General features: G+C 35.9%; 1 protein-coding gene across 2 annotated transcripts in view; it reads right to left on the bottom strand.

Annotated features, from left to right (window-relative positions):
* Nucleotides 1–10,642, bottom strand: part of dachb (dachshund b) — a 32,341-nt gene extending 21,699 nt beyond the window's left edge. Inside the window, exon 1 of one of the 2 annotated variants that reach the window (XM_043247064.1) lies at nt 9,796–10,642. In XM_043247064.1, coding sequence (XP_043102999.1) covers nt 9,796–10,247 — 452 coding nt within the window. In that variant the 5' untranslated portion in view covers nt 10,248–10,642. The remainder of the gene's footprint in view (nt 1–9,795) is intronic. The other variant, XM_043247055.1, reaches the window with a different exon arrangement.
* Nucleotides 10,643–19,723: the final 9,081 nt, after the last annotated feature.

Genomic DNA, 19,723 nt, shown 5'->3' with positions numbered 1-19,723 from the left:
ACTACTGACAACCTATACAAAACAGTATCTCCCTGCATTACACTACATACTGTATTGCAAATATATGTCAAGTTATATTTATATTTTGTTGCTTTGCTGTGTGGCACACCTGAACTGAAATGCTTTGATAAGACAAAGCGTATGTTTCTTTGTTTTTTCTATGAAGTCATAGTGCTCAGGTCTGGAGGGAATCCCTCCCTTTATTGATTGGTCAAGGTTGTCGTCTTTACTTTCTTTCTTTCCATTTGAGCTTGGTATTGAATTTATGTAGCCCTTTGCCTCTTCTCTGTGCTACTATCAAGTATTGTAATAAGGATAGACAGGCAGCACGTACATAAACAAACCCTCACATAGACGCACACACACGCACACGCACACACACACACACACACACACACACACACACACACACACACACACACACACACACACACAAAACTTAATCACACCTTCACACACCATTTATACACACATACACAATGACATCTATTGACTTTCTTCTGAGAAATACAATAGCCCCATCTTTCTCTGGCTGGTTTTGTGTAGACTACAGACGAGCTAATTACAGTCTCTCATTTTCAATTGAGTGAGAAGAGCAGTAGAGGAAGGAGACGGCAGAGAAAACATGCAAAATGAAAGAAAAATGGCCATGAAAAAGAAAACAAAAAAGAGGAAAGTAGTGAATGAATAGAGAATGAATTAGAAGATCACAGTGAGACAATTTCAGACTTATTCAGTGTTTCAAACCAATATCATTTACAGACCCTGACACTTTATATTTACTGAAAAGAACACAATGCTCAGGCAATGAAGTCTGACTGTATTACTTACTAACACAAGTACACACAAAAAGGTGACGTCGGTGGGATAGATGCAAGTGTATGTTATTTATATTCTAAGTATAAGTATTTTATAAGTATAATATATTTTAAATCACAGTTTAAATATATATGCACAGGTGTATATGTTTTATTTTTCGAAACATATTATTGTACATATAAATGACATTAAATGCATTTTGAAGGTTGGGTATGAAAGAAGAGGAGGAAATGGACAGAGCGAGAGAGAGAGAGAGGAAAAGAGGCACAGTTTATCTGCTGCTCTGTTGCTTCACCACACAAAGACTTCATTCATTCTCTTTCTAAAAAGAATCACAGAAGCAAACAGAAAACATAAATGCTGATTTCTATTCATAGAGTGAAAGAGGAAAAGGGGCCACAACAACTGGTGGCTTAAAGCATTTTTTATTAATGCTTGAGTAAATATAGAAATGTCTTTAAAAAAAATATCCAAGTGGAATGTAGTTTATGAGTGTTATTTGCTTTCATAATACACTTATGATGTGTTTTAAAGTAGTGAACTATGCAAAACATAACGAAAATACGTAAATACGAAAAGTGTGAATAAAATACTGTAACTGTGTCAACTGTGATTCAAGCCTCTGGTGCAGATAAGTGGTTGCTAGGATGTTCTGTGTGGTTGCTAGGTGGACCGGCGGGCCAAGGGCCAAGGCCCTGATTTTGCCAGGTGAAAAATGACACATCTGATCACTTAAAGAAATAATGCTTGCAATTTAAGCTAGTTATTCATGCAATAGACATGGGCAAAATCATGTTACATGGATAAAGCATGAATAAAATGAGTCACACACCAGTTCAATATTCACAGTTTTTTAAAATATCAAAAGTGTGAGAAATAGTTAAAGTAACACTTATAGTACGTTAGCAAGCGTCACTAATGACCACAATTCTGCACTGACTGCTTGCCAGCTTCAGCCTCTACCTCATGAATACTTCTCCTTCTTTCTCTGCCCCTCTTCCTGTCTTTCTTTTCCTCTTTGCCTCCTGCATATTAAAACATTTACTTATTCAATTCTCTCTACTTTCCTCCCTCTCTGTCCTTTTTAGATAGAGGACATATTTGCAAGCCAATAAACAATCCTCTGTGTGTATGTGTGTTGGGAAAGTGTCAAGTCAGCACAGTCAGGGATGACACCTTGTGATCGGTCAGAGAGACGCGAGCAGCATTCTCAAAGGTGCTACAGGGCGAGAATGGAAATACTGGGAGAATGAGGTGCAATACAACAGTCAGGAAGAAAATGAAGCAATAGGCCATGAGAAACATGCTCTGCGGTGATTAAACATGATTAAAAATGATTAAAGGGTTATCTTACACAACAAGAAGAGATAAATAACAAACTTTTTCCAGAAACACATGCATGAATTCTCAACATTTGGTGTTTGTTGTGTGCATAATACACAACGGATCAGCATCAGCGGTTACAAATTACCCAACTTTTTAATAGAAGGAATCACTAGCTATGTTCCCATCAGAAAATTAAAAGGAAACTTATTTTTCAAAACGTATGATTGTGCAAAACTGGAATATAGCACAAAACATATGCAAATAAAGTGCAGCTTCTATACAATGAGTCTAAAAGAACAAAAACATAAATTCCTGGTAAACTGTGGCACTTAAAATCAATAAGAATATAGGAGACGGCACAGAATATAATAATTTTTATATTCAGCAAATTACCCGAAGCACAATAAATGCAAACAATGCTTTTGAAAGCAGATGAATGTGTTTCCTCTGTAGTTTGTGTGCATTTCTTCAAATCGGATAAAAAGTTTAATCGGATAAGTGTGTGCATACATTTTTGACGCACACTTTTAGAATTAAATGCATATCTTGGCGTTTCCATCTCTGTCTGGTCTACAAACTATAGTTTCACAACCAAACACATGCAAGAAGTGAATAAGGGAAAAAATTAAGATCGCGCACGATGCAGATTTCTTCCTTTTAAAAAAATTGCAGCCCACAAGAAGCCTGCGATGCAAGTTGTCTTTATGTTAATTAGCAGCAAAAAAAAAATATATGAAAAAAGAATAATTTAAAGGAAAAAATGTTTGCTTACAAAAGCTATGCTGATATTCTCTTGCAAGACCTTTACTTAATAGCCGATTGCTTTCGTTTGTGGCTTATAACTCTTGGCAGCAGCTATTTGCACTAAGAGTAAATAGCATATTTTATTAGTGATAGATGCTATTTACATTAATTGCAAATAGCATTGGATTCTATTTACACAAAGTATAGCAGTATTTTCTGCTATTTTATGAGTTCGCCTGCCTATCCAGTCCTAATGGTTGGTGGTAAACTGACTTGGTTTGCTTTACTGTATGGAGCCTCGAACCAGAGGTTTGGCTTGAGTGGCAATTATCTGCACCTCAATATTGTAGTACATTATAACACAGTATGCATGTGTAGTATGCACAATATGTATTGACTGTAAATTATAATTTGAATTAAAATTATTCAACAGATGCCATCTTATTGGGACAATATAAGCCCTCCATACACTCTACCCTAACCCTAACCCTGCACAATAGTTTATTTTTAACTTGCCTTTTTTAATAAATGCCTTTATGATGCGACATAAGATTTAAAAAGGGAGGGAAAAAAAGTTTGGCAAAAGGTGGATTCGAACTCGGGTCAATACCGCCCTTAACCATCCTCACCACTAGAACTATTGTTACACAATCGTCTTTGGTAGTGTTGACTAGCCCAAACACACGGTGGTTGGCAAAGTCAAATACAAAGTAAATACACTTTGCCAACAAGGTGAGCTATTTGCACTATTTGTTTTTGCTTTTTTGATTCCTATTGGAAAACTGAATGAGAATAATACTTGCAAAACCAAGGGCATTATAAGTGGATGGACACAGTTTTAATTTAAAGGGTAAATAAAGTGTCACTTCATGTGTTGCTGAACAACTCTTCCTTCAAGTTTAGATTTTACATGAAAAAAACAGTAACAAAACTACTGCTGTCAAACGATAAACCATGATTAATCGCATTCATTCAGTTCTCTGACGAGCTGCGCAAATACACCTTCACTATCAGCGTAGTTTTGTGCAGCTCGTCAGTGAACAGCGGCTCGGTAGACGTATACATATCCTGCAAACAAAAATTGTTATTTAGGATGCGATTAATCGGTTGACGTACTTAGTGGTAAAAGAATACAGAGCAATGAGAAAGACTTTTCACGCTCTTTTGTCTTCAATGACAATACATGTGGAATGAACTTTCATAAATCACTATAAAAAGTATCGTAAAAGCAGCCCAAACAACTCTCACACTCCTATGAAGATTCGTGCAAGAAATACAACAAAATTTAAACAGTTATTTAGTGAAATGCTTGATGTTTGGCCTTGATTTCCAAATAATATATACATTTTACAATGCATAAATATGTTTAAAAAGCTATTGATATTTGGTTCTTTCAAAACACTACAGTGCGTGTGTCACTACTATTACTTTTGCATCCTTTTTCACATTTTGAAAGCTTTCACTGTAATTGCATCGAAAAATGTGTCTATTTCAGTCATATAGCTTAGACACGGAACGAAATAGGATAAGTAAATGATCAGATTTTCTTCATTACCGCGCTGCTTTAAAAGGAAAGCAAAAGAAAAAAAACAGGCTTTGAAAGATATACTGTCAAGCTCCACTTTGTCATTTTTGTTTTCTTCAAGCCTCTAATGGAGAGGTGAGTAGGAAGAGAGGGCTTATCATGTGTCTAACATCCATCCATAACATCCACACCTCAACAGGAAAAAGCGTGGGGAGGGAGTGTGCGTTTTTCTGTTTGACTGTCTTAAGGGGAAACTGACTGTTTTACAGCAGCTTATCTCCTTCACTCAGATAAGAGAGCCCAACAGAAGTCTGGTTTATATTTTTTCAGACAAACATTATCACAACACATCTATCCATCCGCATGTTACCCGTCTACATGACCACAATGCAAACACAGAGGCATGACACACTCAACAGAAGTCATAAACAGGTCATGATGCTAAGGCTAAAACAAGTGAGGTGGAGGATCCGTTTGTCTGAAAACAAGCTGACTCTTGTTGCGTCTAGACGAGATCATTCATTTATGCGTCTGTGAACCGCACTAGAGTCAGGTCATGAAAAAAACATGTTAGATTCCTCCTGTTTCATTCAGTATCTCGAGCACTTAATGTGCTAACCCGTCACTTAGCGCCTCACAATCAGCTAATCGCTTGGCGTAACATACAGAACTTCTCTTTGTGATCCCGCTGCTAAATAAAGCTCTTGTCCTACCACAAACAGTAAAAAGCTCTTAATGCTTTTATTATCTGTTTGGTTTTTTACCAACGTCCATAAAAGATTAGGCCTACGCGCAATCTTTGGAAGCGAAAAAAAAAAAAAAAAGAAAATGAAAGGTTTCATTCGACCGTTTAGAATTTGGGGTTTGGTAAAATTCTGTTTTTGACAAAAGTGACAAAAGCAAATCTGGCTTTTCAGCATTATTGCTCTGCTCTTCAGCAAAAAACAAAAAAATGAAAAGAAAAAAAATTACTGTAATATTTAGTGCTCAAAAAAACATTGTATATTATTATTAGTGCTGTCATGCAATTAATCAAACTTAATCGCATACAAAATAAAGGTTTTTGTTTGCATAATGGTATGTGTGTGTTCTGTGTATATTTATTATGTTTGGCCTATATAAATACACGTACATACAGTATATATTTTTAAATTTACATGTGTATACATGTCTATATTTATACTCATATCATTTATATTATAAATAAATATAATATATAAACATAATATATTTTTTTATAAGTATATAAATGAATTTGTGTGTATGTATATATACATAATACACATACATATTTACACATTACACATTTACATACAGTATATGTAAATCACAACTTTTATTTTGAATGTGATTAATCGTGATTAATAATTTTGACAGCACTAAATAAATGTTTAATATACAAATATTACATATTTCTCTTAAATATATACATACACAGTACACACACACACAAAAATCGCACTGACCCCAAACTTTAAAACAGTACACTAAATACACAAAACAATTTTTAATAATTTCTAATCAGGCACCAAATGTTTATTATATAAACCTGCGCAAAAACGATCTACATGATCCGTGATCTACATGATTATCATCTGTCATCTGTTCCTGATATTCACCTGGTCTGTACAACAACTTTTGTAAAGAGGAAGTTTGTAATATTTACAGCTTGGTTCTTTACAAAGAGGCACAAAGCAGTGACGCAGAAGTCGTGTCATCCGACATCCGCCTCTGATGTGGACAAATGTAATTAAGTGTTATCAAAATGTCCACTTCACGCTACACATTAACCTCGCTGAGTGCAACTGCACCCCTAGTGCAGCTCATTAGTACTGAATGTACTGAATGACCTCAGCTGAGACACAACTCAATAAGGAACCAAATGAATGACTGCTGCTCTCATAGTCGTTCACACTCACTGCTTGAAGCAGCACACGCTGCCATGTTTGGCCTGATTTACACTGCACGCATTTGCAGTTTTCCTAATATTATCAGGTGATAGGATTCACACTGTAGTTGAAAAATAAAGAACTGAAGGCCTACAGAAGATTATTTCCACTGTGGAATAAAAATTGTAATTGTGACTTTTTAATCTTTTAATTCTGACTTGTTTCTTACAACTCACAATTTTGACTTTTCTTCTCAAAATTCAAGAATCACCGCACTTTGCCAACCATCTCTATCTTATACCTTTTATAATTTACCTTTTGTGAAACAAAACTGTTTTTCAGATGTTAAAGGTTCTTTTTGGAACCATTCAGACAATTGTTTTTCATTTTTCTTTCCGTGGCATGAAGCACCTTTATATTTAAGAGTGTACCATTGATTTTATTTCAAACAATTAAAATGTTTTTCTATGGTTTTAGGTTTAGGTTTAGTTTCAGTAACCTGCGTGGGTGGAAACGAACTTGTTTTCTCACAACTGTTCATTAACACTTTATATCTGACAAATCGGAGGTTAAATCTGATTTGTTTGCATTGCATTTAAAAAGAGTTTCAAGACAAAAAACCACAACCCCAAATAAGCTTCCATTAAAATGGTGTCACTACAGAGTCAAAAGTTAAATATCAGTATGATCCTAGAAGCTACATTCATATTATAGCAGACATAGTAGTCATCCACAGCATTCACAGACTCACTGTTACATCATGCATTACTTCATTCTGACTCAATCGTGATTCAAAAAACATCTGAGGCATTGGCTTAATGTTTTATCGTGCTTATATGTTACTGGTTTTCAAATTCCTAATAAATGGTAATGTTTAGTGCATGAAATGCTATGCAATAAATCAAGCCACCCTTTGAGCCTTTGTATTCTTAGGATCACATACGGGGAGACATCGCTGTTTATACAGTGGAATAAAATCGTGAGTGTATGTGTGTGTTCGCCACAATATATGTCACAGGTGAATAAGCAGTTCACTCATGCACAGCAGTGTAAACCATCTGCTAGGAAACACAATCCAGACAACACAAAGGTGAAATGTGACCAATACTAAATTCTTAATACAATTAAAAATGATATTGTTCTTCCTGGATTCATTCCATATTTATTGTATTTTCTCATAAATAACTCATTATGAATAAATTATAACCGCACACTAGCAAACATATGGCCTCAAAATGAGGTGACATTAACAAAAAGCCATAAAACAGTGGGTTTATCTACAAACAAAAAAGCGCTAGATGCACTTCTATCCATCACTTCCTTAAACAGTCATATCGCTTTAAATTCCAAAAACCTTTTTTCAAACGACTACAGTTTCCTAATCTCACCAGAGGCAAGAGTTTTGACTTTCACACGCCATAAAAATATTTCCTGCAAACCTCTGAAAGTATCCAAAAGGCCCTTTGAAACCTGATGACAGGCTTTCTTCAAAACACATGACCTAATATGACAATATATCTCCCCTCTATTCAGTTATGGTCTCTGCACAAACAGACCGCAACAAAGAGAAGGATTAAGACATCACGTTCAAAGCGCCAAATTTTAACCTATTGTCTGCTGTGAATAAAGCGCGACCGTAACTTGACTCTGTAGAGGCTACATGATCCCAGTGTTTTCACAGCACTGTACAAAACATGCTAAAATATATACAGTCATGTAGTTAATCACTAAGAGATTAAACAGAAGCTATTACTGGAATTAAATGTTTAAATTCATTACTTTATTAGGCTCCGAGCAAATGTTGTCTTTGTTAGGTCGAAATGCAATCTAGTTGGTTCTCTCTCTCTCTCTCTGTTTAGAAGAAGTCTGTTATTATTGATGTTAGTAATGAAACTTAACACAGGATGCTCAAAACGCACTTAATGAAAAACAAGCAGCGAGGTCGGAAAGCAAATAAACAGTTTACAATCTTGACCGATGCATACGCGTTTACATAATGGAGGGAACTGGAAAATTGATCCGTGCCACGTACGTGAGGATCTAAGGGGATTGAACAGGACAGGCATGCACTGGGCTTCAAAGAATGGCAATTACACTTTGGCCACAAAAAATCCACAGGCCGACACATAACGTGTATTCACAGAACTAATGGTTCCTGACGGAACTATTCCATCTAATTAGAGTCAGGGTTTTCATTCGGGGTCTGTGGACCCCTGGGGGTCCCTGAAAGTACTTCACGATGTCCACGGAGAAGATAAGCACATAACGATGTATTAACTAAATTGCCACTAAATGTTTAATCAAGAAAATACCTTTTCTTATACGGAGCGTACTTATACTAGGTCCGCCCAACAACGTGTGATTGGGATAGTAATCGTTACAAAAAGATGGCTGCTTTATATCGGTTTTAGTAGCGCAGATGGTATAAACATATTTACACTTAGTGTAAATAGCATCTATGCTACAAAAATATTCTATTTTTACTTAGTGTGAGTAGCACATCACTAAAAGTGCTGCTATTTTCACCTAGTGTAAATACATTGCACTCAGTGTAAACAGCATCCATCGCTATTTGCACTTTGTGTAAATAGCATCTATGCTAAGAAAATAAGCGATTTTCACTTAGTGTAAATAGCATCTATTGCTATTTGCACTTAATGCAAATAGCATCTAATTGCTATTTACACTTAGTGCAAATAGCTGCTGTTTTTTTTTATATTAGCAATTGCAGGATTTCACATTGGTGCTGTATTTTTTGGTCTGGAACCTTTAAGTTATTCAAACCTGAGAAAAAAAACAGACTTTCTGGATTAAAGTCATTCAATACCTTTGTGGATCTTAAAGTGAGTCAAATTAAAAGGCTTACCTTTGTAATTAATTGATTGATTAATTTTGCAGTTAATTACTGAATCATTGTCAGTGTAGTGCAACCAAGATGCAGGACGCCCTGAGAAAACTATAAAAACAACAACAACAAACTAAATCATAGTGAATGGACACCACGTTTTAGGTTGCATGCACTTGTATTCAAGCTGAGTAGTTTTAACTAAGGATATTTAATATTTACTAGGTTACACCTTTTGACATGTTTGCATAAATGAAATATGATTGTATGAAACGTGAATAAATGCACAATTCCATTGCTGAGAACATTCTTTGAACTTGGGTTTTAAACTAGATTTTAAAAACATTTCTTTTTTTATCGTTTGGGACATTTGCCACGGAGTCAAAACTGAGGCTCCACTTGTTGCTTTCCGTTGACTGCCATTTAACATGACTTATAAGCAGCATAACGGGACACTATGTTCCTCCACCCAGCCCGAGCGTAAAACACAGTCTGCCTCTGCTTCACTGCCGCGCGTGTTGCGTTCATAGGAATTTCTGTAATACCGAAAAGTAAAAATATTTATTTCCGAGTATGCAATTCAACGGCTAATGCGCGATCGCCAGTTATTTAAACTATGAACCGAAAAAAAAGTTAACCGGACAAACCTTGCGTTGGTACAGTCGTTATACAACGCTTCGAAATCCTTTCTGGAAATGAGTTTGCAGCGGTTCACTCCGGGCTGGATGGCACCGAGTCCGCGCAACACGCGCACCTGCTCCACGGTGCACACCACCGGGTTTATATCCAAACGCTTGAGTTTCGTGTACACGGTGTGCAGTCCGCCGACGAGGTGCTTCAAGAAAAGGTCGAAGACTTGCGGGAGACAAATAAGCTCCTGTCCATCAACGCTGAAAGAAGCGACTTTCACTCCGTGCACCTCCACGATCTTGCATTCGTTCGTCGCCGCGCCGCTCGGAAGCGACGCGTTCAGTGAGTTGATCAGTCGCGGAGAGTCCGCGGGACTCGAGAAGAACGGGTCGTTTCTGAAGAGTTTACCGGACACCGCAGAAGTCCCGGAGTGAACCGGAAGAGTCGCAGGGACGGCCATGGTGGTCATTACAATTATTATAATTATTTTTACTGTGCTCTTTTAGGTCTTCTACTTTCTCATCACTCTCCTTTACGTGCCTTCCTCTTCTGAACCGCGTCCGCAGAGCAAACCTGGCAGCACCGAGCCGAGCGCCTCTCTTTACCCGTGTGAAAATTCAGATCAGCGGAGCGCTTCTCGGTCCGGGTAACTCCGCCTCTCGCTGGAAGAATGATGCTCCATTTTGCCAACCGCATGTGCTCCAATTTATGGGTGAGCACTTTACTGGAGGTCGAGAAATTACAGCCCTCCTCCTGTATCGAGCGAGTGTCCAGCTTCTCTCAAGCGGTCATATCCCAGATCTATCTGACCATCCATCCGTCATTCGCCAAATTATTCTGTGCATTTCTTAATGCCCCCCCACCAAGCACACGCATAATTATTAATAAGCGGTGTTTGTTTAAAGTGTGCAAATAGCCAAATTTATTGGGAAAGGTTGTTTGCACTAACTCCTCCCACTTTGCTCAGACAATTTACCAAGATATAAATAGCACTTTACTTCTATTTACATGAAGGTGAATAGCTTCTTTCATGATTTCTAAGAAAAGTATAAACGTAGAGATGCTGTTAGTTGCTATTTACACATGGTCAAAACTTTCATATTTACACAAAATAAATTCTACGTGGAATATTTCATAGCCTTTTTTACAAAAGTCAATTTTGTCACACCAAAGAACCATTTCAGTGTTATTCTATCTATATATCTATCTATCTGTCTATCTATGTATCTATCTATCTATCTAAGAAAATAAAGCGTAAAATAAGAAGCATGATCTTTAACAGAAGAATCAGCTTTGTCTTTTATAGGTCAGGCTAAGTCAGGTACTCAAGCGTTTGAATGCCATCTGTTCAGCATCATTGGGAAAACACGCTCACACATCTGGATGTGTCTGTGGAAAGACTTCTGTGCACCCCTCTCCTGGGACTCGCAAGGAATCCTTTGAGAAAATGCCATAAAAATATCCCACATGTCCTTTTAACCACATTTGTGTTCCCATAAGGCACGCCATGTTTTAATTCACATTAATAAAGCAGTTTTGTAAAGTATCTTAGGTGTTACGTAATGGTAAACGAATAGTTCAACCCAAAAATAAAAATGCATTTATCATTTACTCAGCTTGACTTGCATCTGTGAGGCCTTTTTTCCACAATATGAAAAAGTCAATGCTGTTCGCATTTCAGCATTCTTTAAAACATCTTTTCTGCATAAAATAATAATAATAATAATAATAATAATGCATACAGGTTGGAATGACATGAGAGTGAGTAAATAATTGCAGAATATTAACTCTAGGCAAACCGTGCCCTAAACTTATTTTCTCTAAGAAAGAGCTTTATTGTTGTAGAATAGCAGATTTAATTGTATGCCTGTATGTATATGACGGTATGATTTAACTGTAATTTGAGAAAACATCTACAAGATGCCTCAGACTTTTGTTATAGAGCTTTCATGCTATTTATTTTAGTTATGTAGTTTAGAAGTAAAACTGACTCCACTCATCGGCTTTTAATATACAAATATACAATACTAAATGACTCAGACTGCAGGTAAAAAGTAGAAAGAGGTTTTTTGAAGTAGAGTGAGTCATGAAACCATTATAAAACAGTGACATAATACAGATTTAGTTCCATTTAGTTATTTATCAACATTGTGAATACATGAAAACTCATTTCGGGTATCGAGAATATAAACTTCGTGCATCGCAGACCAAAGTCAATAAAGTGATAAAGTGTCAGGAAGATGTGGATGACCTCAATGACACTTTGACCTGAATTTGCATTTCAGTGTAAAATGTAATTATGAACAGTAGGAATGAGGTTTTCTGGGAAACAAGGCTGGAGTTAATCCATTCAAATCCAATTTAAAGCAGAGAGTGTATAACTAGTCTTAGACTGACATGCTTCTCTTTAAATGGTTAATGGACAGTAAATTAATGGGGTGAGAGCTGTAAAAACAGACTGAAGACAGTCATTTAGAGGCAAAGGAACGATCTGAAAAGTGAGGGGTATTAAAATAAGGGTATTAATATGGACAAAAGTCTGTTATGAGGAATTTGAAATAATGTTATACATTACCGCAGTTTAAATTTAAATTTAAAACTAAAGTTTTATGGCATCACAATGAAATAAACAGTTTTGTTGTTGTTCATTTGACTTAAAATGCATATGTGATATCACAAAGTCATTTTATTTTTGGCTCCATATTGACACTGTCTTTAATCATGTTTATGGTTTACACATTTAGTTTGATATATCTATATTAAAGGGGTTTGTAATATCCTAAGGTTATGTTAGGTTAGCTTCCATAAGCTGGTCTGTTTTATTATTACTATTCATCTTATATATGTTCCATATTTAATTACGTAAACAAATGTGTTACATGTTTTTTATACAGTAAAATATATTTTATTTATAATTAATGTAATAGACCTGTAGCTTTTTTTATTCTATAGGGGAAGTTAACCATAATGCATTTGATGTTCATTCTTTTTTATTTGATCAATGTTCAATAAAATGTCTGTAAAAAAAACCCCAAAACAAATATGTTTGAATATTAAATATTTTTAAGCGTAACCATCGAAATGGACTTAAAATACATCTAACAAAATAAATAGGCCATTTAAAATTACAACATTTAAAATGCTACAAACTCATTACATTACATACTTTGATAACATCTCCAAACACATGGATGCATTATTGTTTGAAGGATTTAAGTACACACATATGCACAAAACTGAAAATAGCCAAGGTCAGTCGGTCAGAAGTTTTGGCTATGCATCAGATCACTTGAAGAACAGTAGGGACCATATTTCGACTCCTGTCTTTCTTTCAAACACATGCATTTGCCACTCAAAAGAGCAGTATAAACAATATATATATAAAAGAAAAGATCAGACGAGTGACCAAATGTCTTAAATAAACCCTGCAGGATGGACTATGATAACCTTATGCTGGATAAGTCTGATATATAGAGTACACATTACACATGTTAATTATCTGCCATTTAGAACCGGATGTGCATCTGTTGAAAGAATGATTTGCCGATGCTAAACATATTACAAGCTGTCAGGTCCAGAAAGAAATGACTGGCACATGTTTGAAAAAACAGCTCAGTCTTAGACGCACGCTCCCTTTATTTTCGGCAGCTCTTTGTCACTGTGTGCAAATGAGAACAGATGCGTTGCTTATCTGGCAGATGCTAAAAACACTTACATGAATTTTCCTCTTGGTTAAATGAGTCTGAGGTGACAGCAGCCTGACGTGACACTGATGAAAGGTGAAGTCTCCTCTAGCTCAATTTTGCTGCTGTTATTATACGCCTGAGCTGAATTCAGACATTGGTTAGGCAGAGTTTAGTACTCATTATTTAACAAAGCTCTCTGGACTTTCGCTGAGTCAAAAAATATCAGTATGACAAAAATGATCGCATAAACGGCAGATTATTTTCCTAATAATATTTGTGCGTGTCATATAAAATGAGAGTTGCAATGCGTTTGCTCTCTAAAGTATTGCCAGGTGTTTACAAGCTTTAAGAGCTTAAGCAAAGAATGAATGAACGTAGGATAGATCATTTTATAAACTGTGTTGAAATTTATGATTGAGCGTTTGCTTTTGTAATAGTATTAGTCACTATAATGGTAAATAATTACACCCCCCAAAATCATAGATGTAAATGAGTTTGTTTCTTTTACGATACGATTGATGCTTGATAGATTTGTTTCTTACAAACATACAGCTTTTTGCTTCACAAGTATTACTATATTGTTTTTCTCAGCTGTTTGAACCCTCATTCTGACGGCACCCATTCACTGCACAGGATTCCTTGGGGAACAAGTTGCGTAAGAAGAAATAGTCATTTTCAATGTTTATTTTTGGATAGTCCTTTTTTTTTAAATACTTTTTTACCTTTCCTCTTGTCTTACATTGACTCTAACACGTATTCTTTCTTCTTCTCCACATGTTGGCCCTTGTTTACTTTCCACCATCATATTTCCACCCCTCCACTCTCTTTTATATCTCCCCGGTGCAGAAGAGATTCTCTCAGTTATTGTTAGACTTCACCTGACAGAACATATCATTCCTTCACTGATTCCTCTCGTCCCATCAGTTTTCCTGGCGGAGGAGAGGAGTTTCCTCCGGGCTCCCTGAACGCTGGCCACCGCAAGGCTCTAAATCATTGATGTATCGCTTTTGACTCATCTTTCTGCTTCAAGTTCATCTCAGGGTTTGGAAGGCCAGGTAAGAGCTGGCACCGGGTTTTACAACTTTCCGTTCACTCTCCATAAAGGCAGAGGGGAAAAAATGCCTGGCCAGGTTTTTTTCCACCAAGTTGTAGATATCACTGCCTTGGTAAGAGATGAGAAAAACACTGAGATCTGAAGCTGGAGAAACTGATACAACCCCATACAGTCTCATCAGAGGCAAACATGTTGTTAACCATTGCGGTATGCTGAGTATGTATAGCTGGGGTTATTTGACCAAGTTGTAGCATGTTCTTACAACATGTACTCCATAAGCGTGATCAAATATTTTGATTTATGATGTTGTTAAAGCCTCCTCAAAGTTTCAAATCTAAGTCAAATATTAAGTCATACCAAGTAAAATATCTGTTTGCAGTTTTATAAAATTACCTTTACATATAAATAAAATTAAATGCTTTGTTACTGCAAATTTAGGCAAAAATTTAAATAGTATATAATAATTTATATAAGATTATTTTATCAAAATTGGAAAAGCACAGCTTTAAATAAACTCAATGGCCAGGTTTCATAGGCAGGTTTCATGCATAGGATAAGGCCAGTACAATTAGGACATTTATTTTTTATAAAAAACCTTTACAAAAAAAGCATTACTGGTATGCATCTTAAGACAATGCAAAGTTCACCCTAAAATGTTGTCATTCATTTCTCATCCTCAAGTAGTTCCGAACCTATATGAATATTGCTGAGCACAAAAGAAGAATGATGACAGAATTTTCATTTTTTATGTAGGATCGGTCAGTGCGGGTTTCTTTCGGTTTAAATAGCTCAGATTTACATTTTAGTCTAGGACTAGGCTCAAGCCTTGTCTGTGAAATCGTGAGAATGAGAAAGAAACACTAAAGAAAATGTTTTAATTTAATTTATTCATGTTTTAATTGCCAGCCTATGCTTTACATATTAATGCTTTTTACATTACAAACGTTAAAGGAATCATCTGGTCCCCCGTAATCTGTCTTCGCTGGTGTAAAGTGTTTATTTATTTTTGCATGTCGGCAAAACCGTGTAAAAGGTTAATTGAATTGGCTTTCAAGCGTCATTCAGTCTAAGGATAGCATTAGTATGTGTGAACGAAACCTGCTGATATAAAATCTCACAAATTTAAGCATTGATTAAACACTAAAAACCTTTTTAGTTACAATCTTCGACAGACCAATGCCATCAGTGCTATCGCCTTAATTAAAAAGGAGCAAAAAAGTGCTAGAGGTTTTAATTGTGACTATAAATATTAGTTACTCCTGCATCAAACTAAATCCAAATGAAACTCCAATGCAGTGTGAAGAAATGATCTTACTAAACAGAGAGCAGGATGTGATTTTGAGCTAAATAAATGTGTGATGCATACAAGCATCTATTTTCAGTGTAGTGCAGGCACAAGGCCAACAATGCTGAAATCCACCCAGATAAGGTGAAGAAATGAAAAAGTCAACTTGAAGGAAAAAGTTGATCCATGAGATAATGGAGAAAACACCTACAGTTTCAGCCTCTTTCATCTGTATTCAACCTCAAATTCCCCAAAAGATCAATCATAGGACAGATCTAAAAAACCTTGTCTTGTCTTGTTTTAATCTAGAGTGTCTATCAAATATATACCTGGATTTATGGGTACCTTATGAAAGCAGTTATTTTTTGCTTGATCCAACAGTAGCACAATCAATCAATTGTGATGGTGCTGTCATTGACCTGTGATAATACTTTTAGTTTTTGTTTTTTATACACCACCATTAAGAAGTTTAGGGTCAGTAGGATTTTTTTTTCGGTAACATGCATTGACCGAAATGGATATACATACAGCATCAACTGTTTTCGAAAATATCAAGCATATTAGAATGATTTCTGAAGGATCATGAGACACTGAAGACTATAGTAATGTTGCTGAAAATTCAGCTTTGCATCACAGGAATAAATTACCTTTTAAAACATATTAGAATAAATTCTAATAATATTTCAAAATATTTGTTTTTAATTACATTTTTGATCAAAGTTCTGCAAACTGCAAACTCTATCTGTCCGGTCAAACTGTTCACTATTCACTTTTGCGAACCGAATCAACCATTTGTCTATATATTTCCTTAAAAGCATTCTTTCTAGCCAATATGCCATTTCTCTTGCCTCTCTTTGCAGACCTTTCTGAAGATCAGAGGTTTGGCTTGAGGGGTTAATGAGTGTCCAGATTTATTCTGACACTGACCTTCTCTCTCTGCAGCAGGAAACTTATCAGTGGTATTAATAGATTAATGAAATCATAAGCAAAGCCATTAATCACCTCAGGAGTATCCTGCCACAAGTTTAGCTCTCAGCAGGTACTCGACTCTCTGTTTCTCGTTGGCATCCATTCTGAAATAAAACAACACAGACCTGCACTTCAGATAAGCGTTAGACTGACCGAGACAGAAAAAAAACAGTCCTCATTCTCGAGGCATATGATAGTGTCCACCATATAATTAGCAACATTACCAATAAACACAAATGGAAATGGAACAGTTTTAAATATATTACTTTCCTGTTTTACTCCAGTCCTCACATGATTTGTAGGAATCATTATAATGTTTATAGCATATTATCATCAATGTTGTAAAACGTGTAAACTGTGATACATTTTAAATTTGAAAATTCAAGAGAACGGCATTTATTCGCAATTACGCTGCCATTATTGATCCGTTTATTGCTGAATTAAAGTACAAATGTCATTTTAAAAACAAAATCTTACTGATCTTATTGAAAGGTAGTGTATGTTTACATGAGTAAGTAGCTTCCAGAGTACACTTTTCTTCTGCAGTCGTGTGTATATTGATGGCGGCATACTTGAGAGAGTAATATCTATTTAAAAGTCACCAAGTGCTGGTTTTACATGGTTGAGTTTTGAGGAAGAAAACCATTAAACATCCCAATTAACATACAAAGTGACCATTGAACAGCTTCTGTTTCTCCATATAAATTCCTCTGTCTAGTCATTTAAGCTGTGACATGTAATCTCATTTAAAACACAAGAGAAGAAGGAGATTTAAAAATCAAAAGAGAATGAATCCACATTAACGTTCGTTCCACGGTATAAAACAGTAGGGGTTTAAATTTCATTTCAGTGTGGATAAAGGGATTGCTCTCCCTATCTCTCCTTCTCCACCTACTTCTTTTATGAAGCAAAGACGGAGTCTGATCCAGCAGTGTGGACAATTTTAATAGGCTGTGACATTGTCCTTGGTCATGACATCAGCTGGAGAGTGAAGACACAGGAAGACTTCTCATGAGACATGGACCCCAGAGGGGTGAGTGGGTTGGAAAAGGATTGGGATTGTCTCGTGAGACAAGTGAACAAGTTATTAAGAGCTCAAAGACACTTTCATATCCTTTTTGTTGTTGTTAGATGTGCCATACCTGAGGGCTGCATATACATTAGCTCGAACATTTCTTGTGAACTTATTCATACATAGATGAGGTTTCTTTCTTCAGGGAAGGACACTAAAAGATATGTAACATGATTCACTCACAAATCACTTATTTAAAGTGAAAAATGAAATTTCTGTCATTAAATACTCACCATTGTGTCATTCGAAACCCATAAGTCTTTTGTTCTTCTACAAATAAAGGTGTTTTCGATGAAATTGAAACGCTTTCTGACCCAGCATAAGCAGCAATGCAGCTACCACGTTCAAGGCCCAGAAAGATAGTTAGGACATTGTTAAAATAGTGATGTGACATTAGTAGTTCAACCGTATGTTATTAAGCTATGAGAATACTTTTCGTTCTAAAGAAAGCAAAGAAAACTAAAATTGTGTGTGGTACACTCATAAACGTGCATTGAAGACTGACAACAAAAAAATGTTATTGTTGAAAAAAGATATGCACAAAAATATTCTTGTAGCTTCATAACATATTCTAATGACTAGTTTAACGATGTCTTCACATCTTTCTGGACTATGATCATGGTAGCAGGCTCAGAAAGCTCTCGAATTTCATCAAAAATATCTTCATCTGCGTTCTGAAGATGAACAAAGGTCTTGCGGGTTTATAACGATATGAGGGTAAGTAATTAATAACAGAATTAACTATACCTTTAACTCACTAACTCAACTACTTTTCTAATTTACATTCTTATCTTTCATTTTCAAGTGTCACCTACACTTTAGATGTGAATACCCTGTTTCTCTCGTCACGTTATAAAGCGGCGTGTGAATAAAACGTGTAAAATCTAATGTTTTTTAAAAAAAAATGCTCACCAAGGCTGATCAAAATACAATAAAAATAGCGTTACGTTAAATAGTACAATTGAAAATAAGTGTCTATAACTGTATTTTAAAATGTCATTTATTCCCATGACAGGAAGTCTGGATTTTCGGCACAACTCGGGTACTTCTGAAAGACTGTAAATGGAAAAAGATGTCTTTACGCATTCACTGCGCAACATAACGTACAAACAAAAATTGTTATTGCCCAGTACCCTTAGATGTCAAATATCGATTGCAAATTTGAAAAGCAGAGTGATAAACCACACAAACTGAACCACCAGACGCAAAAGAAAATGCAGGTCTTAAACTTTAAACGACATCTGTGCAAATGGGGGGAAACACAACCATAGGGGATTAGTTAATGGGAAGACAGTTTAAGGCAGATGTTTGGCTAAATACATGGATGTGAGTGTGTAGGTGAATGAATCATCAAGGGCAAAGTGGCTGGAATGGTTTAGACCTTTTCCAGTGTCTATTTTTTCTCAGACCCCCAGGGTGAGATGAACCAGAGGACCACTGACTGCTTACTAAATTAACAGAAGAGCTTTAAAATATATCACCCTTCTCATGCCAGGCGGTGTATGACATTTTCCAAATGACACCCTTGACATTTTGTAGTAACTCTTTCTGGGCATTTGTGCTTTTATATCCTTCAAGTGGAAAATGAGTAATAACAAGAAATAAAAAGTTTAAGGTGAGAGAAACAAATGGATGAGACAATTTGCCATTTACACAGATCAATAGACAGCTATAGGTGAAGCACCCACTTTTTTTTTTTTAAGCCCTATGTAATGAACTTCTGTTACAGACATTATTTTGCATGAGTCTTGAAGGGCATTTACTCTTTGTATACAATCTGATCTAAATAATGTCAACTCATCAAGTGTAAAGAGGTGCAAATAAAATCTTGAGTATAAACGTAATATTTTCACAGGTTTCTTTGTTTTTTGTGACAACA

This window comes from Puntigrus tetrazona, chromosome 1, assembly GCF_018831695.1.
Source record: "Puntigrus tetrazona isolate hp1 chromosome 1, ASM1883169v1, whole genome shotgun sequence".
Lineage (NCBI taxonomy): Eukaryota > Metazoa > Chordata > Actinopteri > Cypriniformes > Cyprinidae > Puntigrus > Puntigrus tetrazona.
The sequence above is the reverse complement of the archived record's forward strand: the minus strand, read 5'-3'. Positions and strand labels throughout refer to the sequence as shown.